The sequence below is a fragment of the Manacus candei genome, unplaced genomic scaffold (assembly GCF_025592945.1).
Source record: "Manacus candei isolate 608988 ecotype Guabito, Panama unplaced genomic scaffold, ASM2559294v1 h1tg000088l, whole genome shotgun sequence".
NCBI classification, from domain to species: domain Eukaryota; kingdom Metazoa; phylum Chordata; class Aves; order Passeriformes; family Pipridae; genus Manacus; species Manacus candei.
Window position 1 is genome coordinate 8,495,162 of NW_026138136.1, and position 23,133 is coordinate 8,518,294.

The window sequence follows — 23,133 nt, forward strand, 5'->3', positions numbered from 1 at the left end:
TTTTCAACTTTTATTTATTAACATCTAAAGAGTTCTGAAATGAGCTAGCATGCAAACAAATTAACATCAAAAATATCTCAGCTCCCTAAACATCTAATTGGTTTGCTGTGGCATCCTGGCAGTAATGATGGAGAAAATGAGACAGTGATACAATTCCCACAGAAAACAATAATCTTCCAGCATGTTGAGCTAATGCTCAGAAAAAGCAAAATGTGTGATCTTGTTTATTTTACTGCAACGTTAATAATGTCTTTCAGATTAATTTCCAAAGACAACTGTTAACTGATTCAGTTTTTGATTGAATTTTTGCATGCAATGTATGTTCTTTAGTAGCAGGAGTATCTCTAGTGGAAATCTCTTTTGTCACAGGAATGCATTTAACAGCATAACTGAAATTTTTCAAGCTTTACTTATGTTATGAGATGGGAATAGAATTGAAAATGATTCTACCTTAATCATCAAGCCAATGGCATCCTTGCTTGTATCAAAACCAGTGTGGTCAGCAGGACCAGGGCAGTGATTACCCCTCTGTACTCTGTACTGGTGAAGCTGCACTTTGAGTACTGTGTCCAGTTCTGGGGCCCTCAATTCAGGAAAGGCACTGAGGTGCTGGAACGTGTCCAGAGAAGGGCAGTGGAGCTGGTGGAGGGTCTAGGGTGTAAGTTATATGAGGAGAGGCTGAGGGAGCTGGGGCTGTTTAGCCTGGAGAAAATGAAACTCAGATGACCTTATCATGCTCTACAACTACCTGAAAGGACAGTTTAGCAAGGTGGGGATTGGCCTCTTCTCCCAGGCAACTAGCGATAGGACAAGAGGAAATGGCCTCAAGCTGCACCAGAGGAGGTTCAGGTTGGACATCAAAAAGAATTTCTTCATGGAGAGGGTTGTAAAACATGGGAATTGGGCTGCCCAGGGAGGTAGTGTAGTCACCATCCCTGGAGGTGTTCAAGAAATAACTGGACATGGCACTCAGTGCCATGGTCTATCTGACATGGTGTGGTTGGTCAAAGGTTGGACTTGATCTTGGAGGTCTTTTCCAGTCTATATGATTCTGTGATTCTGTAATTAAATAATTGCCTAGTCTAAAGCTGGGAATAACAGATACTTACATTTCGTTTTTAATTACATGGAAGAAAGGAAAGTTTCAATTGAGTTATTGAAAAAAAGGTGGTCTACAAAAAAATGTGGTCTATAAATCTCGAAGAGATGCCACCTTGTTTCAGTACAGTTGCAGAACCAAACTGACAGTAACTGTAACATGATTATCCTAGTGGGATAGATAGTAGTATTTTTAAGATGATTGTTGTAGTAGCAATGAACACATGACTTGTTCGTACTACTTTTTTAGTCTTTAATATTCTCTTATATGCAAAAAAAACCCCAGAATTTGTCTTTACTTTTATTTCCTTTTTCTTTTATATTGAAAATGCTCCTTATTAAACACAGCTGTCTGTATATTACTTTATGTACGCATGATTTTAAACAGTTATTCAAAGAACAATTCAAAGAAAAACAGATCTTCAGAGAAAATTTCAGAAAATAATTTATTTGCTCATGCTTAATCTTTACTCCAAAATTTACCTGAAACTATGAAAAAATGTTCATTATTATACACACATAATTTGGGTGAAGCACGTCACAAAGTCTGTAAATTTAATCTGACTTTTATAGTTTACTGCCCATAATTCATGAGATTATCTAAGTGCATAATATGATGCTGAAACAGACAGTTCTGTTCTCTCTGCCATGCAGAGAGAGGTACTGTGTCTTTTCAAACACATTAAGGGCTTACTGAAGACTCTTTGCTTCATATGAGGCAGAGCCAATATTCTGCCATTCGCATCTTTCATATTCCAGATGGTGCATTTTGTATGTTCTAACAACAGTTTCTCTTAGTGCATGTTTGTAGTTTGTAATTCTGTGGCTGTCCAGGTTTTTTTTAAGACTGAAGTTATCTGTAAGCATGTAGAGGATAAGGGTTAGTTTGTGTGTGTGTGTGTGTGTGTGTGTGTGTGTGTGTGTGTGTGTGCACGCCCACACACATTTAAAAGCATAAGCAGATTTCCGTGCAATCTTTAAAAATAATGTAACTATGTTGCATCTTAGATACTAGTCCTTTAACCATGTACTGCATGTAGGCTTTTATATATATATATATGTATTATATACACACTGCTTTTTCTACAGCACCATTTTTTTGAAAGCTACTTCTGTGTGAGAACCTACAGTCTTTAATTAAATGAAAATTTAGTTGGTGTGGGACATAAACTGTATCAGTAAAAAGAGTGACACTTAACTTGCATCTGGAATTCAGCTCAGCCACTTAGTTTTTCTCTTTGCTTCTAAAGCAGACCTAATAGCTAACTGGAAGGGATAGAAAGACAAATGTTGCTGAAAGGCATTTCTAAGAATTAAAGTATACTATGAGGATTATTTTTAGTATAACGTTGCAGGATTCTATGCTTGCATATCTAATAATTATCTGTGTGTGTATTTAAGATTGCAGTATATATTATTATAATCTTAGTTAGATTTCTGCTATTTAAAATTCAAATTTATTGTAATGTAAGAAGGCAGCATGAAGTCTGATGTAAAACTTCAGGATTTCCTGACACTTCAAAGATTTAACATCACAGCTTTAGCTTTTTGCTTTTTTGTGAGTTATAAGGTCAATCCATTATTTATTCTTTCCACAATGTAAGGAATGAAAGTACACCTTTATGCTTGTGATTCACAATTTTATAATAGTAATAAACTGAACAGTCTGGGAGTTTCTTAATATAAGACTACAATGGATCTCAAGCTGTATTGACTCCAACTAGCTGTTGCTCTCATTTATAGACTTTTCAAGTTAAAATGGGATCTAAAAGAATTACATCCTTACAAGTAGAAAATAATAAATGTTCAACATACAGTGCCAGTGCATGCTAACAGCTAAGAAAGGCTGGAGTAAGGCTAAAGGGAAGATAGACTGCTTACCTGAACAGCAAAATAACAAAGGCCATAGAAATGAGAAGCTACCCTTTAAAAAGCTGAAGTTTTCACTAAATAAACAAAAGTATCGTAAACTTAAACAGATAGAAATAGGCCTAAAGTGTGAGGGTGGTGGTGGTGCTGCGTTTGATTCAGCTCTAAGTTTGAGCTGAGTTTGAGCTCAGAGCTCCACAAAATGCTATTAAACCAGAATATAATTTTTTGTATGCAGCAGGAGCAACAAGCCGTCAGGGGGCTGAGGGATGACAAGGAGTACTCAGCAACAACAAGGCAGCTGCAGGCTGTTGCAGAGGGGAGGTAAATTGATAATGTTTTGTTTGTTGCTGTGAAGGTAGTCACATTGTAAAACCCTTCTTATGGGTGAGCTACAGCAGAATCTCTCAGAAGTTACAGTAACTTCAGAAGATCTTGTGGAAAAACCAGATCAAATGAACAATCGCAAATTGCTGTGAGTGGATGATGCAAACTCACTAAAGAAAATGCAAGGGCAAAATTAAAAAAAAAAAGTTTCAGGAAGGAAACCGAGGAAGTACAGACATGTAAGCTGGTATTGGTAGTGTGCAACTCAGTAGGAACTAAAGTTAAGGACATACTAGCACCTGGGGGATGTGGTTTAGTTGGAAAGAATCAGTGAAATTTTCACAGAGAAGTCCTGCCTTACTGTTCATGTTTTTTGAAGTGTGGGCAAGCAAGACCATTAATAAGTTGATCTGTCTGCTATGCTCTACTGAAATTTCATAAAGGCTTTTTACAGCATCTCTTTCCAGAGGCTTTCAAAGACAAGGGGTATTGGCTTTAAACAGAAAGAGAGTGGGTTTGGATTAGATATTAGAAAAAATTCTTTACTTTGAGAATGGTGAGAAACTGAAACAGGTTGCCCAGAGAAGTTGTGGATGCGGCAGCATTGTAGACAAATTCAGTTAGAAGATGGCAGTGTCTGGGGAATAAAATGGCTGATGAAATGTAGTGTAGAGATGAAAGTGATGCATGGGGGTGAAAACCAGTCCTAACTTCACACATAAACTGATTACCACTGTGCTGGCTGTTGCCACTTGGGAGCTATATTTTCTGATAGACTGGCTAACTTAGTGCTTGGTAATACTTAAAAACATCTGACAGGCATATCAAATGTAAAGATTTGTTACAACAGACCTAGACAACAGAAGCACAGAATATTACTCCCTTTGTATGAATCTATTGTTTACCTATACCCTGAATTACTCTGTGCTGTTCTGATTTCTGCATCTCAAAAAGCTAGGAGGGGAACAAGATGAGTTAGAGGAATGAAGGCATGCATCAGTTTCTGTATGAGGAATGGGCTGGTTAGGACTCTTCAGCCTGGAAAAAAGGATGTTACACAAATTGAGGTTTGCAAAATCAGAACCAGCGTGAAAAGGATGACTGGATTGGACTGCTTATGGTCTCCTTCAATATAAAATCTTGGGGTCATTGAAAAGTTTTAAAAAATAAATTTCAGGAAAAGGGTTGGTTCATGCAGCAGGCAGTAGCCATGGGAAAGGGCTTGCCAAAGAGTGTCAGAATTGCAGAAACTTGCAGGATGAACGCGAGGACTAAGAAGAGATATTAATTGAAGATTACTAAATAGACAGCCTGCATCTGGTTTCACCTTGAAGTGGAAATAGAGGCTGGGAGAATGTTCAGGGGGGATTTAAATTGGTTTTTCCTATTTCTTTATTCTCTTGATATCTGCTTCTGAACTCCACTGGAGATGGGATGCTGCCTCAACAGACCTTTAGTCTGAACAAGTTTGGCTGTGTTCAAAAATCCATTTTAAGAATAGTTAGGTGTTGCATTTATTAAGCATCATGGTCTACTTCTGATAAAAATCTGGAAATGTTAGAAATAGTTGATTTAGAAATAACTAGTCCTTCCAAGTGTGGTTCTCAGAAGAATAATTCTAAGTTTACATGGTACATGTGACTAAAATAGTAATTAAAAAGTTATTACAAATGCAAAAGTATTTCAAAGAAATAATCAGATGTAGAATTTCTTACAGAATTTGCACTACATGTTAATTGTTATTTTTCATGGAATGTAGACATTTCTCTGTTAGAGAAGAAAATCTGTGTGCTACTGTGTCCTTCAGACTAGTTACCATTCTTTAATGAAGTTTTGATACAACCATTGGAGCCCTGTCCTGCCTTGAAGGACGTATGTAGTGTTTATATGTTACACCATGTCAAGGACCTATGCTTTGTTCAAGACTGTATCACTTTATCTGATTTGTGTCATTATTAGCCTGCATATGTTGGAGCTGTTGCCTCTCTTTGTTCAGTTGTATCACTGGAAAGAACAAGGATGAAATCTCGTCATGGAGTCATCTCTGAAAATCACTTGCATATTTATATTGCTCCTAACATGATCTTACTCTATCAAGACTCTCTTACTGCCACTTCTGCTTTATTCATAGCTGGAATATATCTTAGTGCACTTTGCATACTTTCATGGGTAATATGAAACTGAAAAACTATGAGAATCTTTTTGTATTCCTAAAAGAACAGAACTCTTAAAGAGAGTCAAAGAACAGTGCAAGTTTTTTTTTTACAAAAGGACTTCTTTGAGTCATTTTGTTCTTCAGTGTTCTCATGATGATTACTTGCAATCTGAGGGATTGCTGTAGAAGAATAATCCTTTTTAACTGCCATTTTTTAGCTGTCCTTTGGTAGTCACCAGCATCTTGTCTTTTGCAAGAGATCCTGGTGGTGTCTGAAGAAAGAAATTTAGTTATTTGGTTTTGAAGTTACAGTGAGACAGTGACTGTTAGTTTCAGCTGGGATAAGACAGCACTGTTCTGCAAAGAAGAGTTCTTGCTCTCCAGCCACGAGTGTGCTGGCTTCTTTCCTGGTGGGAATGCAGCTATTTATGCCACTAGTTATTAGTTGGATGGGGAGTATAGATGAGACCGGAGCTAGTTAGTTAAAATTAACCCAGACAAAAAAATTATTATTATCTGATTTCATTGTAAAAACTGTCATGGTGCATAATGGAGACTGTGCTGGCAGGTAGGCAGAGGAATGGTCATCTGGGGCAGAAGAGAATGCTTGAGAACAGGGGAATGGGACAGTTCTTGGGACAGTTCTGAGATAACCTGATCTGAAATAAATTGTGAAACTGCTGTGAAGTTTGGAATGCATTCCGTTTATACCTTGAACTCTCGACTTCTAAGATGTAAAGATTGTATTCTCTAAAGAAACTGAAGAGCTGAAGTTTCTCAAAGCATCATTTTGAATTAGTCAGCTGTTCATACAGAAGGATTTTGCAACAAAGATACAGTACAATCCTTTTAATGTCTACTTAAAGAATATGGGAAAATATCAAACAATGGTGTAAAGAAGATGACAAAACAGTGAAATTTCTTTTTCTAGCAATATTTTTGTTTGAGGGTGTTCCTGTTAACAAACTTGCATTTTAATTGAATTGTAAACCACTGTATGGCTTGTAAAGTGTTTTGTAAGGAATTTAGGGAAATGCTAATTCTTGCAAACTTTTTCAGAGACAAATACCACTTCTGTCTAGTTTTTACTCTTATGCCCATTCACAAGCCAAGGTTAATATGCCTTCATTATAAATTTAGTATAATAACCAGTAAATCTCTCTTCTGAATTTACAATATGCTTACTCTAATCCTTCTGGTAACTACAATTCTCATTATTTCAGTCCATATGCTCTTCTTTTCTCCAGTGCTCTGGGAACAGATAGATCTAAAAAATCAAATTAACTCCAAGGTCAAAAAATGAATGCTCAGAGCTGAAGAGCTCCTTTCAGCTGGGGTTGTTGCAGCATTAGATTGAAATTTTTGAGGTTTCACTGTGTTGCTAATAATGAAGAGACATTACCTGCAGGCTCTGCAAAGTGAACCTGAGTTCAAGTGGACATACATTTAATGTAAACTACAGTAGAAACAAAGGGGAAGCTCTGGACTTTTTATGGCCAGTCAGTAAAAGAGAAAAAAAAAACAACAATCCACTAACCCTGACAAACCCCATAAAACAAAGAGGTGACACTTTCCCTTATGGAATCTACAAGCAAATTCCTTAGGTTTTTTTCAGTGAAATAAAAAGGACTTTGATAACAACAAAAAAAATTAGACCAGCTATGCAGAAACATTTGACAGAAATTTCTTCATCTTTAATCTGCTTAATGTGAAGCATGACCCACGTCCTCTGATTTTTTTTTTTTAACATGCTTTTCCAAGCTCAGTAAAGTGGAATATGTATGTCTAAGTATGCCTTACACCAAATTGCCGTGAAGTGCTCATAAACTACACATTTGCAGATGGCAACTCTTGCAAGTAGAGTGGTTCATCTTGCTACAGTGCCAATGTGAGACATGAGCAGCAATTGGATTTTCTGATTTCTGAAGCATGCAATTACTCCTGTATATAAAAGGAAGCTGTATGTGTGCCAATAACGTATTAAGAGATGAAATTTATTTACTGTCATCATTATACCAGGAAGATCTGCCTTTTACAGATGATTATTAATTCATTCAGCTTTTGTTCTAGCAAACCACATCGTATTTAAGATCTGATATCCCAGCTGCAGAGTAGCTGAAGCAAACTGCTGATGAAGATTCTGGTTACTGTTTTCAGAATTATTTTTTTGCTGCCTTAACTATGAAGCCAAATAGATATGAATTTCTAGACACCTTAAGGTATGATTTTTAGTTTTTGTGACAGAAGTAACAAACATGAGTTTTCAGAGACTTTAAAGTTCTTCTGGGCCACACATGCCACAGAGTAGGATCCCCTGTGCTTTTTTTTATGACTAGTTTACGCAGACAGAAACCCAGGTGAAGGAGAGGAGGATAATGAAATTAGGTGTAGCTTGCTCTCGCTTCCTGCTCGGCCACTGGTGCTTCACAACTTCTTGGCACTGTCTGATGCCTTCTCCCTTCAGCTTATTAGTGCCAGATCCAAGGAGCTAGAGATGCTGTACTGTTCTGCAGTCTAATTTTAGAGGGATGTGCTATTTTGCCATTGAAATATATTACATGTCAACTTGCAGAATGACATCAGACCAAGACATACCTGTTAGTCCATGACTAACTTTTCTGTTATTCTGCTAGTGCATCTGGAATGAATACTGGATTTAACAGGGCAAAATTATCTTAAAGCATAACTACATAAGCAAAAGACATGACAGAACTTGAATTTAAATTTGAATTAAATTAATCTGAGGATAAAATATGTGCTTGTCTGAACCAAAATGTGAAAACTGTGTAAATTAGAATGGCAGTTTTGGATACAATTTTCCATATTTTCCCTTTCCCTCTTTTGGGGGAAGAAACGGCTGACGACAGTTGTTCCTAGTTAATCTGTTAGGAGAATCTCACAGGAGTGTTGATGTGTGAGGTTTATCATGCACTCATAACTTCCAGTGAGTGAATTTTAAATAAGATAATTTTGATTCAGAAGTCATTTGGAAATCTATGTGAGCCTTTAGGTAGGAAAGGAGGGCAAAAATGTGCACGCTACCCACAGAAATAATGAGGATAGTAGCCAAAGAAGCAAAAACTGGGAGTCTTGGAATTCTTGATGGTAGTTCAGAAGAGATTCTATTGTATTTATATACTTACATATTTATACGACCTATAGTAGTTTAATATCAGAGAAGGTATCTTTCCTAGAAGGCTTTATGGACTCAAGAGAGGAAAGAAACTGTGGTCTCAAAGACTTTAGATCCAGAAAGGTCTGTTTTTCTGTGCAGACTGTGTTGCCCTTCAAAGCACAGTGGTAATCTTCTCATATCATCTGGCTCTATGATTCCTGTTGTATGTTATCCCGTCCTCTTTGTCCTCCTGCCAGAGTTCCCAAACTGCAAAGACACAATCAATGTAATAAAAAGCATGAATTATAAATTCATAACTTAACATCAGCAAACTTCATAGGGTGCATATGCTACCACTTCTGCAATGATGTAACTCTTAGGATTGCTTTGAAATGAGGAACTCAGGGGTAGTTCAGTTACTTGGACAAGCTAAAATAGTAAACTTCATGCCTTTCTCAAATACGAGTGGAAAACCGACATAATACAGTGGTGAGATATGCCAGTTTGAAATTATGATTTTTGTAATTGTAGGCCTAAGGCATGGGTTTTCAGTTCACATGAGATACACATGTACGTGCCCTAGGGCTGCAAAATATTACAGCACTTTGCTTTCTCATAAAGTTCTGGTCACACTTAAGAGAGGGGAACTTCATTTTGTGTCCAGCATGTTGGATGTAGATTCAGCAGGACTGAATTAGATTCCCAGACTTGCTATTTGGTTTTCAGTAATGTAACCTAGTAAGCAATCTAAAAGTTAGGAATTTCAAGATACTGAGGCTAAAATCTAGTAATGAATATGAGATGCTCAATTATTTTCATCCAGAAGGACATGTAAGTATGTAGGAAAGTAGTAAGAGTTTAAATAGCCTATTTCACTTCACGTATCAGTGGTTTTAATCTGATGAGAATGAGCAGATACAGAAATGTAAGCAGATAAAGAAAATTGATGAAGCTGTAGAAGTGGAAAAAGGCAAAGAAAAAGCAGTAAGTAGTTTTCATGTACTGCTTCTCATAGATAAAAGGTTATTTTTGATAGAGGATGTGGTCTGATGCTTGAGCAGTTTCTTTCAAGGAATTTATCCCTGGAACCTACTGTACAGTAAAGAACAGTCTTATGAGGGGTTTTTGTGTCTAAATACCTTGAATGACAGATGTGAAGAATGTTTATTCTTCTCAGAGGAAACAAATGCATAAAGGGTTCAATGTTACGTTTTTAGTTGTGTTATTTGTGGCACTAATGGCTTTTCAGTTTTTCAAAGCAGCTTGTGTGTGTATCTTCATAGTTCCCAAAATCCTATTGCCAATAAAAATTAACAGAGTTTCTTTGGTTGTTTTAGAGGTGTATTTGATGCTTCCCTCAAAATGGCTGGGTTCTATGGACTCTACACTTGGCTGACTCATACTATATTTGGTATTAACATAGTCTTCATACCATCTGGTAAGAATTTGGACAATTATAACCTATTTATAAATAATATTACATAATTATTTATTGTACAAAATTAGAAGGATTAAATGTTGCTGACAAGCTTAGTCTAGTCTTAGAGAATGTGGCCATGGGTAGGATGGAGAGAAGGCCATGATTGCTGTCTTATCTCTGAGCCTTGCCTTTTCCTGTTTTCACAACACACTCCCTGCCAGCTATTTTACTGCTTCTGTCTGTTTCTTTTCCTGGATGTAATTCTTTCTCCCTTGTATTCAGTCCAAGTCTTTTCAGGTTTTAGCTTCATTCTGCCTGTCTTGGCTTCTATTTCTTTTGTAGTTGGCAGGTGCTGATTTTTCAAGATACCTAAATGCAGGAAGATATGGTATCATGAAAATGCATGATAGAGGCATGCTCCTTATTCTCAGTACTGTTGCCTGACTGTATTACCAGCCTCTGGTTTTCTTTTATTCTTTAATCTTTGCTTTGGAAATGGCCAATGAAAAATGTTCTTCCCTTTTCCTCTTTTGACTCCTTTCCTCTAAAAATAATAGTAATTTTAAAATGTTCGTCTACAAGGAAACATAAGGGGAGCATAAAGCAAGAAACCCCAATATAACAGGAAATGGCTGCATTATAAAGTGCAACTGCCTTAAAGGCATTGGTTGCCATTAGACATACTTAGAAGGTAATCAGTCTTTTTCTTTCAACTACATATAAAATCTTAAAAATTTTTGCTTTCTGGTTAATGAAACCAAAAAAAAAGAGGGAAAAAATGCACTTTATTGTGTTTTGTAATATGTTAAATTAGAATGACAGCAGTACTGTATCGCTTTAGCTGACAACAGGTATTTCAGATGGGTGTATGCCTGTGTGTACATGTTTGCATACAGAAATATGTAAGTAATAAATTTTGTGTTTGCCTGGTTATTATGGTTGACTGCAGGAGATTAAGTTAGAGTGAGACTTGGGCTCATGTACTTTCTTACACACTTCTTTGAAGTTTTGTAACAGTTTGAAGTGTGCATGATGGGTATAATGTCAAATTTGTCTGAGTTGGTGCCTCTTTTGGAAGTAACTCCTTGCGACTGACTGTTGCTGAAGCTCTTTTGTCTGGGAAATAGTGTCATTTTCTTTTTTCCTAAACCACAGCTATAAAACACCAGGGTGTTTTTTCAATGTCTTATTTAGAGCAGTTGATAGAAGTGGGACTTACTGGTGTGGCAAAAGTGTCAGAAATTAACTGTAAATATATTTTTGAAATATGTTTCTCTGGTCTTTTTCTCACTTCTGCTTCTGTGTGCTCTAGCATTAGCAGCAATCCTTGGAGCAGTGCCATTTCTGGGGACATACTGGGCAGCGGTCCCTGCAGTCCTAGATTTGTGGCTTGTGCAAGGACAGGGATGCAAAGCCATTTTGCTCTTGGTTTTTCACCTCTTGCCAACTTACTTTGTAGATACAGCAATTTATTCAGACATATCAGGGTAAGTACATTGAAGACTTCTTAAAGTTAGCATTGTAAAAATTATTGACAGTCACTGATGCCTTTAATTAAACTAATTTTTCTGAAGCATGCAAAACAGTATCTTCAAACATAGGAGTAAGTGTAGTGATATCAACGCATAGTAAGAAGTCTTACTAACCTAAGTGCTTTTATTTTCCCAGGCCTATTTTCTGTGAACTTTGACATTTCAGAGGTCTTGAACTCAGCATCAGCAAAATTAACTGTTTCAGTTGGGATTCTTAGAATTAGTTTACCTTTTCTGCTTACCTAATCATTGACTAAAGGTGTCTAGAATTTTACTTTATATCCCCTAATGCCAGATGATGTTGCAGAACAAATAAAACCATGAGCTAGTTAGGGACCTGAAAAAATACTAATTTTTCTGAATGGATTGTGAGAATTTTGAGGATTTTTTTGAAGTTGACCTTTGTGTTGTGTTACCATAGTCCAGTGCAAAAGTCTATTGAAATTGCAAAACTGGAGATAGGCTTCTCCTGAGACAGTAGCCAGTGCTATTTTCCTATTGTAGGGGGTAGGCACAGATTTCTTGAAAGAACTTGGTAGATGTTTGGCTGCCTCTTTTGACTTGAAATGTCACCTGGTTTCGGGTTTGAGTTTGTACACAGAGAAGCAAACTCCAAATGATGAAGACAAAGTCAACATTTGCAGTCGTGTGTGTGGAATGCAACAGAAATGTTCACTGACATTTTCTGCAGCTGAATTATCTGTGAATCCCTTTATTCAACTCAGACTAGAAGATAAAACAACACAGTTAAACAGAACTGGCAAAGATATGAACTGTCAAGTTTTCCACATACAAGACATGTTCAAAAACATGTACAATATGAATATAAAGGTGTACTTCTCTAGTTACTGTCTGAATCCAGGACTTCATGGTCCAGACTTAGTTATGTGCTGGTGCTAGTCCCTCATTTGTGTTGATCTTTATTACAGAAGAATTAATGTAGAATAAGGACATAAGATGTTTAAGTTCTGTGTTGTTAGAAATTAATATTTTTGTTCACGAAATATAATTACACTGAACAGAGAGTACCTAATGATAATATGCCCAGTATTAATACTAATTTTCAAAGATTATTGCTATAATTATTTTGCATTAATTTGAGCTACCAAGTGAGGTATAATCAAATTACATTTTTTCCCAACAGTAAATCATGGATAAATTTAAGGCTAGTAGCTATTTAAACAGCCAATAATTCTTCTACTTACTAGAATACTTTTTTTTGACTGTAGGGGATGCAGACTCTGTTTACCATCCAGAAAATACAGGGGGGAGGAATAGATTTTCTGACAGTGGAGCAAAATTGTATTCTTCCCATTAAATAGAACAGTAAGCATCATGCTGCTTTGCAGATTAGATTAAACCTATTTGAAATAGCTATAATTAGGTTATGCAGGGTTTTCTAAATGGATTAACTTCATATTTCATCAGGTGATCTGTTGTTTAATTTAGCAAACTAGCCAGAAGAATCTTTAAACCGTTGCAAATGCTGGGGGAAGAAATATTTGAAGTTTTTAAAGATTTAGAAATGAATCATGTTGGAGAAACATAAAACTTTAAGGTCAAGTTTATTCCCCCAGAAAAACAATCTGGCCCTGCCAGTAGGTTAAGTTTGATCTGGGTGAGACATGATTGAGGTGTGTATGATTTAATAGGTCATGTTTCATGGTCTTGTTTTGCGCGCAGTTGTGATGAAGGCAAAGACTTAAAATGTGGAAGTTGAGTAGAAGTCAGCTCCACAGTAGAAACCTCAGAAACTGTTGGGGCTCTGAAGTGACTAGCTGGTATTTTCAATGCATTACACTCAAAATTTAGAGGAACTTCCTGAAAATTGCTTGCTAAGTGTCAACTGTAGTTTTTCTTATACAATTCCATATTGCCAGCATTATTTTAACTATAAAGAATGGAGGATGGTGAACAGGTTTTGTGTAAATGCTGTTGGTAGGATTCACATTTTGCACCCGAATTGAGACATGGAAAATAAAAATGGCCTGGTTTAGTTGCTGCCATAATAGCCCTTACCAAAAGCTTATCAAAAGCTTATCAAAAAGCTTTATCAAAAGCTTATCGATAGCTCTTATCAAAAGCTTATCAAATGACCCAACTTTCCAATAAATATTGATATGTTCATGCAAATCTGGTTCTGTTTGTCATCTGAAAACATTAGAAGCTGATGATAACAAGCACTCCATCTGAAAGGTTTTTTTAATAACAAAATGAGAGGACATGGCTATTTATTTAAAGGCTGTATACTAACTGTTCTTTGAAAGATGTAATCCAAGTTGCCATCATTGTGTAAATTAATGTCTTTGCTCAGGGGTGCTCATAGTACATGTTGCTAATTGTGCTGAAATTTAGCAGTTCTTGACCATAAAGCATGAACAGTCTTTGTAAACAAGCATCTTTCCATTCCCAAAATGGAAATGTTTTTGCCATTAACTCCTTCAGACATTCTTCAGCAGATGTCTATAAAGTAACTACTCCATTTTGGGTATTTCCAGCATTACATGCTACAGTAGCATTTGATCTGTTGTGCAAATACAGCACAGAATACAGACTGGAACATTTACACAGTCATTCAAACAGCAGTTTATAGTGTAAATATGGATATCTGTAGCTAGCTGTGTCATTTTCTAAGCTTAATAAAACTTAATTATTAATTCACATTTCATAATTGATAATACTGTGTTGTTCTTAATTTAATTTTATTCTTCTTGTGCCAGAGGTGGTCATCCTTACCTGACAGGTCTTGCGGTAGCTGGTGGAGCATACTACCTGGGACTGGAAGGAGCCATCATAGGACCAATTCTACTTTGTATACTTGTGGTAGCTTCCAACATATATAGTGCCATGTTGGTGAGTCCAACAAATTCAGTGCCCACTCCCTCACAAGCAACGTGGCCATTACAGATTTACCGGTGAGCCAGAAACGTCTTACTTGTATGCATTATGTTTTTACACAATTCAGTCATGTCTGCATAAGTATAGAGAATGAATGCATGAGTTTTATATAAGAGCGTGCATTCACATCTGCATGAGTACTGGAGTATTTGGAGAGGATTCAGCTATCCTATATTCTAGAAATGAAAATTATGGGAAAGTAAAACACTCACTGGAACTTGTATACTTGAAGTGTTTAACGTCTCTCAGCCTCTTAGAGAAGGCTCTTTTAGAAAATTCACTGATAGTATTTTTGTGTCTTATAATTTATATGTTACTAGTGTGCTAGGAGATGATTGAACACCCTTTTTTTCATGTAAAACTATTTTTATGGATATCTAATAAAGTTCATTGTCCTTAATAAAGGGCCTGCCAGAAAATACTGTATTTTTATGTGTTAATTTACAATACTGCAAAATATAAATAAACATACCTAAATTTTAAAAAATGTGATAATATTCTGTACCATTATGCCATTAAAAGTATGATCCTGTAAATGTCATCACTGAAGTTACTGAATGTGGAATGTAGAAATGCATCTTTAAACTGTACCATTATGGAATGGGACGAATAAACTCCTAATTGAATAACTAATTACAGTTGAAAATCACATAGTGATGGTGTTACTGACAGTAGCCATTTAAATGTCTCTACTGTCTTATTAAATTATACAGGTTTAACTCATTATACATATATCTTAAAGGGGATTCTCTGCTTGTGAGAAATAATCCTTTGCCTTATTCACATGAATAATGTTGTCTTTCATCTGGGCAGCTTAGGAGAAAAAACACTAATTGGACCTGTCTGTACTCTCTGACTTGTAGAAGTTGCGTTCCAAGACTTACCATATATGCCATAGACAGAGTTTCCCACAATACGCACAAAAATTTGTATGTGTTTGTTTCCTGTTTAATTTGTAGGAAACTGGTTATTTGTAACCACTGGGCAGATTTGAGTCTTACTTTTCACTTTTCTTTCCCACCCCCCTCCCCTGCCCTCAGGTCATCTCGAGAGAGTCCCGAGGAGATGAAATCGTCTTCAGAGTGATGAAGGTGCTGTCCTGCACCTATACAATGTGAGGGAATCGCTGTCTTCTATCTTGAGTTCACAACAGCCATGGCCTTCTGTCCTTTCCCAGCTGTGCCTGGGGGCAGCTCACAGGGAAGCATAGTTTGGGTTTTAGGAGAAAGTATTTTTCAAACATCTGCTGGCCTTACATTATTGTGCACTTTGCCTCTTCTAAAGAGAATGTCTACTTCCCAAGGCTTTGCATACTGACACACAGTTCAACTATCTTGTTGAAGACTTTGAAGACCTTCTGTCTTCATAAAAAGAATGGTTAAGAGGGACAGGTACATCCACTGGAATCATTTTGTTATCTGCTGAAATTACTAACTTAGCTTTTATTTATTGGATTATTTGTCTTATTAAATTGTAGTAGCTTTAAAGAAAGCTGTAATTCCAAAATATTTATTTTTAGTTAATCTGGTGGTGAAAGAAGTGTAAACCACTCATTGTGAAATGAAAGTATAAGTATTTGCTACTCCTCAAAGTGTTTCTTTATAGGCTTCAACCATCATATGTAACTCATAATAACACTTAAATGTTATCCTCTTATATGCACCGAAATTTAGTGGTTTTGGAGACTGGTCTTTCTAATATCATCCTGAAATGAGTAGAAATGCAAACTGTTAGATGTGGGTTTTCCTCTTACTGAAATAGGAGGACTTGTTTAAATAGTTTAAATCTTGCTCTCATTTGCAGTGAAATCTGATAAGATTTTGCTGCTTACCCACCCTCTCAGTGGAGTCATCTTGTCAACTAAATTTAATCCAAGGCCTTAAGTGTTTTCAGGCAGTAGTAATGTGTACTTCCAGTAATAGGAAGAAGTTGAATGGGGATTGTTGGTTTTCAAATGCTGTAGCTAAGTTCAGTTAACTTTTCAAACAAATTTTATTTCCAGAGAGAAAGGGGAGATAGCATAGATTTTGGTTTAGTTTAGTCTGGGTTTTTTTAAGCCTGTAAGCCTCTGGCTAAATGTCTTTCTAAGACATAAGATATATCTTAAGGTATATCTTATTAATAAAGTTCTTAAATTTCTGAAATGAAGTGTTGCCTAGGTCACAGCATGAAATCCTCTAGTGTTTTTCTTCCATACATAATTTTGCTTAAATTGCAGTTTTGGTGACATTTAAGGCCTTTTGTATTGATTGTTGAAATATTTTGACACAATGGATCTTTATAAATGGATCCTTTTTGTAAAAGGGAAGTGGGCTTTTTGGTAGATATTTTTCATAGTTACACAGCTTTTCCACAAATACAGTGAGGCCCTGGGTACTAAGTAGCAGATGCACTTGCTTAACCAAAGAACCACCTTTCAGTTTCTAGTAACTTCTCTTGAATTTATTTCAGTTTGATTGATAATAAGTTGTACAAAATACAGGCATGCCGTGTATTTATTGACAGTGATGTGATGGATGAAACAAAAATCCATTCTTATCCAGGGATATCTGAGATGTGTGTACAAATAGCTGTCAGTAATAAGATGTTTGTTTTACTTGAGTTGCAGGAGTGCTGATAGATATGGAAGGTTCTTACTTTCATGGTTGTATGTGTTTTACATTGTTTCTAAAAATACATTTCCATGGAAAGTGATTGGAAAGTACTCTGATACTTAGTAAGCAAGAAAGTCCTGCTATAGGTTTGCAATAAACAGGCTGCCTATTGAGACACAAATATCCTTGCTCCTCAGATTCTCAAAATTTACTGCTGCAATTTTACTGATGAAATTTTGTATTTAAGTAGAATGGTTGAGTGTGCTGTTTGCACACTTGCAGGTATGTGTTTGAAGGACAGACTCGGGCTTAATTTAGTAGGTTGACTCGAGTTCATCGAAATATGGAAACATCCCATTTAATATTTTAAATTCTGAAAGATCTACACCTTAGTTCCAACTAACTGAATAAGAAGAATGTATTGCTTGAATCAAGTATGTGTCCTGTGGTTTTATTTCCTTGGCTTTTTGGCTCATGGAAAATCTTTAACGAAACATATTTTTATAATTTTTATTGGCTAGGGTGGAGGATGATGAAAAGCTTGAAGGTGTCACTAAGTATTCCTGCAACATTCTAACCAGCTTGAATGAGAACACCATTATACTTAGGAAACTTTCTTATTATGTCACTTTTTTTTAGTTCACAGTTTTGCACTGAATTGTTGTGTTCTTGTAGCTTCTTGTAGACAGCATTTAAAGAAGATTAGTAGCAAAAAAAAAGAATGCATCTTTAATGTATTTCCAGTTTTCCATTGCACCTCTGTGCTCACTGGTCAAGATATTTTATTGTCCACATTTACTATCCTGTTTTCTGAGACAATCTTTCATATTCCTATGGTACTCAATATAGTCATTTTAAAGAGTCATATTGTTTGCTTTTAAGATTTCTTCCTTCTCCCCCTTTGCCTGACCACCTTAGATCCAAGAGGAGTCTCTTAGGAAGATTAAAATCATGATTCAAACACAGTTATCTTCCATAATGGCAAATGAGTAAAATCATCTGAGACGAGACATAGCTATTTTGCAATATTCCTTTCCCAATGCAGAAGAAATTATTTTGTATAGAGAATTCATATCTGCTATAGTCTTGTTAGTTTGCCCTCTTTTAAAATGAGGCTTTGTATTGATGCTTCCTGTTTCAAAGTCAGCTGAGGCTCGCCATGAAGAACCATCCATAGTACTGTCTTAGTAACTGTAACTTTAGGAGCTGATGCTGTGGGCTGTGCCTGATTGAGGAACCAATTTTATGGTTCAATAGTGGTGCAGTGACATTGTGTTGCCAAAAAAAAAAAAACCAAACAAAATAAAATCTCTACCTTCTTAGAATAGAAAATATTCACTGATTGTCACCATGTTTAGAAAAAAAACACAAAACACCACATTATGAAAGAGCGTACTTTGATTATATGGGTTTTGTGTTTAGTAAGTGGCTAATTAACAGTAGAAATAGAAGACCTAGTTCTTGCATATTTAGCAATCTATATTGTTTTCTGAGAGGACTCAGCCTCTTTAAGAGTGGTTTAGTTTAGATCAGTCTCACATTAATGTGAAAATAATCAAACTGGTCATTTTGACTTCTGGTCACTGTAAAGAGTCTATTCATGGTTATATTTCCTCATCTGCAAAAACAACCTGCGGCTCAATGGGATAAGCTTTTAGAAGATGGCTTGTGGGGTTTGTAAAAAAAACAAAAACAAAAAACAAACATAACCAAATGGCAACAAATCAAACCAAAATCTTACTTTTCTGCAGTTTTCTACAATTTTCTTAGGAGAGACTATCTTCTCCATAATGCTTATTGGGAAGAAGTTGATGGCTTTTAGCTGTACTGTAAACACTCATTACAGAAGTAGGTATTTACTAAATGTATTTAGTACATGTAGTGTTAAGTTTGAAAAAAAAATTAGAATTTTGAAGGGAATGCTTGTAGTAATCCAAGACAATGTGGTCTCATGGTATTGTGAAATCCAACTGTGGTGGATTTTTATCATTCTCTTCTAGCAAATCAGGCTTGTTGCAATTAAGTGTAGTGCAAAAACGCTGATGCTGACTGTTTCTGGCACTTGAGTCTGAGTTAGCCCTTCCACCCCTTGCCATACCTTAGCTGAACATTATTGTGCTGTGGCAGAGTTAGCAGAAGTGACTGTGTGCCAGTTTATAGCCCAGCATGTTAACTTCAAGTCACTGTAAATATTGGCTTAATTGGATGCACGGAGCAACAAACTGCAATGTGCAAGGATCTGGCACACATTCATTTTGCCAGCCTTACTACAATACAGTGGCTTTCAGCATGGATGTACTGTGACCAGTTGGGAGCAAGAATGACTTGTTTTGAAACACTGCTTAAAAAAAATATTAACATCAGAGTAATACATACAATACACATTTTTCAGAAATTAATGTGCTAAGCATATATCTAACTAATAATGAAGCCAGCGGTCAGATAATTCTGTGCACAATGGTGTGTATGTGCAGTTTATCTAGGGTACACTTAGGCTTGTCTGATTTCAAGGACTATGTGGCTTCTCTCAAGGACTTTGGGGGGGAGGATGCACTGGAGATGTGTATTTTGTCAGTAATTATTGGAATGGGAAATCCATAATATGTTTAATTAAACACAATAAGAAAAAAGCATTGTTCAGGGAAAATCGGATTCTCTTTCCACTCTTATACTTTGGGGGTATCAGCGTAACTTTTGAAATAGATGTATGGCTGCAATGTTAAACATCATTTTTCAGAAAACCTGAAAATACAAAACTGAACGAAATTGTTACTCAGTAAAAGCAGCAGCTGAATTGCTGTGCTGCTGATCCCTAGTACTGGCAACAGAATACTGCAAATGGTGCAACCCTTCCTATGGACCTGATAAAATAAGGATGGGAAAATACTATTATTCTACTGAGACTCCATAGCTTTACATCACTGGCAGAAGATGCTTCCACAACTGCCTTTGTTCAAACATTGTGTTTATATTATATTATATTATATTTGTCACTGCAGATAGTACCACCTCTATTGGATACTACCTCTGGAAATAGCTACAGTTTCCTTCAGAAGGTGTTGAAAGGTGTTTGGATTGGAGTTAGTGTTCCTTAGGTTTGATAAGAGAGGTAGCATTCTTCTAGAGATGCTGTTGTTTGCCTTGAAGTTTGCAATTTTACAAGAGAAAATTGATTTCCCAAATAATCTTTGTTGAGTGACAACTGGCATCTCTTAAATCCATGGATACATCAACTTTTTAAACTCAATATATTAACTTGTTTTTCAAAGGGTTTCTTCTTACTATTATTTCTTAAATTTTTTACTGAAGCAAACTTTGGCAATTCCTTTATTTCTATTTCTACAAAACTAGGGTTGTCTAAAACTCTTACAAATTTAAAGGAGGCTTGATCTTTAACCTGGTACCATTTATCTGTCACTTTTACTAAAGTACTTTAGTGCTTTGTGGTAAAATTTTCAAAAATTGCTTTTAAGTGATTGGAGATTAAAAAAAAATAAGTTAAAAAAGCAGCAATGTGGAAACTTAATTTGGTGTTTTGAAACCCGAAACAATGCCAGAAGTGATGAGCATATTCAGGGATTCTACACTGGATTTTTAAATTTATATATTGGTATGCAGCATTATATAAATATGAGCAGTCTCTTTCTTATTCAGACTTCAATTGAAAATTTTTGCTATCTTTTTTTTTTTTAATGATATCTGAGAACTAACTTGTGCCTGTAGATAGTGAAAACAAGCAACATTTTCTAGAATTTATGTTTACTTGTTACAGATTGAGGAAGAGACAAGCAAATACTGGTAGGGTAACTACAACTGTTTTGTTGTTAGTTCATATAAAGTAGGGAAAAGCTGCTAAGAATGCACTGCTGAGAGATTACTGTTTCTGGAAGTATTTGCACACATCCTCTAAAGAGCTGCCAAAATTAATAGGTCATGAAGTATGTCTTCAGTTCCCCAGACTCTTAATCTCTTCCACACCTCATCTGGTATCTTATTTTGAATATGGTTTAGTACACGAGAGTATTGCTTCATGCCCTTCTGGGAATCAATTCCAGGGCCTGAAGGGCATGCTTTGAATGTCCATACTGAAATAATATGTCCCACTCAGGAAGGAATTGCTAATTGGAAGTAATTGCATCCTTGATCTGCTCTGCATATGGATGGACTTGGAAAATTATAATTCGTGTTGCATTGAATTAGAGATTATTTTTTGACTATAAGTACTATGTGGTGACACCAAAGCCATGTTTGAGTGAGAAGCAGGGCGTATTTGCTTGCAGCAGGATACATCTGCAAGCTGATAAAGCAGAGTGAGTGCTCTAGCATCCATATATATATATCTCTGTGTGTGTGTGTGTTTGTGTGTGTGTGTGAAGAATTTTCATAATGATTTTAAAGCAAAAAGTTGATTTCTTCTCCTGGCCTCACTTTTTACCACCAGACTGTCATACACAGTGATCCAATGAGGACCTAAAATCAAAGAAACTTTTTATGGTATTGGTATAGATTAGATGTAAGAGGTATCACAAAGCTAAAAAGTGGCCACAGAACAAAAGTTCATTAGGCTTAAGAACTGTCATCCAGACTGGAAAGGATGACATAAGACTGGAAAAACAAAACCCAAATATTTCACCCACGTTCTGCCAGTTCTCAACCTAAAACAGGAGCTTTTTCAAAAAGTGTCAATAATAACTATTTTTGTGTTGTACATAACTTACTGGCTCTGTAGATCAATGTTTTTAGTTTCTGTCATCTGTCATGACTGGTTTATTCTGCAAGCATACAATTTGTTCAGATTGTTGCCTTTAAAAACAGATTTTCTGTGCTTCAGTGATGGTTGGAAACCAACTTTTTATAGTGCTTACCTATACTTATATATGCTAGCTAGTGTTTGATGTTTTGCTCAGAACACTAGGGAAGGTTGGTTCAGAAGGCAGGGGGTTTTCTTCCTCCTTTGGGAAATTTCACCAAAACAAATCCAAAGAAACTTTTGACATCGAATCCTAAGACTGGCTACACCCTACTCAAACCTAACAGCAGATTTTTTGCATTACAGAGCATGGGTTGTTCTAAAACATGCATTCCTACCCAGGCCCTGTGGGGATTTGGAGCAATAACTTCTATTGTCTGTTGACACAAATTTTGTCTGTAAATGTACATGTGATACATCTTCAGAATGGAACTAATGTTATCAAAATTGGGTTTGGTATAGTACCTGGTTTTGCACGTATAATATTGAAAATATAACCCCTGTGTCCACCTGTGGCAGAATAAAATGTGTAAGTTAAAATTGAGAAGTACTTGTGTAGACTGCAGAGGTATGTAAACTAAATAATTTTGATTGTATGCACCAGTGCTCATCCTAATAAAAATGTTTTTTGTAGCAGGTTTAAGATGCTTTTAACTTAATACTGTATTCACACCACGGTCCTTTGTAAGCACAGAATGGTTAATATATTTTGAAATAAAATGCCGTTAACGTAAAGAAAACTGAGTTTGATTTGAATGATGGGCTCTTTGGAATCAGCCACAAAGGCCACAGTTAATCTGATGAAATAACAGGTTTGCTGGAGCTGGATCTGCAGTCCTTGTATATGACTTATGTCACTGAGAGAAGCCGTACTTCTGGGGTTTTTTTCACGTTTTCTGTGGGATAAGGAAGGACATGTGCCTCAAGAGTAACTGCAGGTCAGCTGGCACCTGGAAATTTGCTGCACTGCCTGAAGTAACACAACCACGTGTCCAGACCCTACAAAAGCTTGCATTCGGCAGCTCTAGGTAATTCAAGTTACTTCCGTTATGGCTTACTCTCTGAACTGGAAATGGTTGTTTAGTGTCTAAGCAGAATTTTAGATTATTCTATTGACTATAAAGCAAAAGTGGTCAAATTCTCCTTGCGTGACTGCTCACACCTTTTAAAATGAGATACGGCTGATGTTCCAGTTTTCATCCCTCTCAGTGTTCTGTGACCAGACTCATTCCCTTCAAGTAATTCATATAGGAGAGTCAGTTTTAGCTAGTATCTCTTTAGTTTTCTGAAGGGATCAAACCTTGTTTAGTTTAGTGCATACAAGGTGGGTTTTTTTAGCAGTTGATATTAGTAACGTAATTATGATTTTTTTTTT

General features: G+C 36.2%; 1 protein-coding gene across 3 annotated transcripts in view; it reads left to right on the plus strand.

Moving 5' to 3' along the window:
- TMEM245 (transmembrane protein 245) overlaps positions 1-22,498 on the plus strand; it is an 81,522-nt gene extending 59,024 nt beyond the window's left edge. For all 3 annotated transcript variants that reach the window (XM_051812634.1, XM_051812635.1, XM_051812636.1), the window contains 4 exons: positions 9,902-10,002; positions 11,297-11,471; positions 14,237-14,431; positions 15,455-22,498. In XM_051812634.1, the coding sequence (XP_051668594.1) occupies positions 9,902-10,002; positions 11,297-11,471; positions 14,237-14,431; positions 15,455-15,500 (517 nt within the window). In that variant the 3' untranslated portion in view covers positions 15,501-22,498. The remainder of the gene's footprint in view (positions 1-9,901; positions 10,003-11,296; positions 11,472-14,236; positions 14,432-15,454) is intronic.
- Positions 22,499-23,133: the final 635 nt, after the last annotated feature.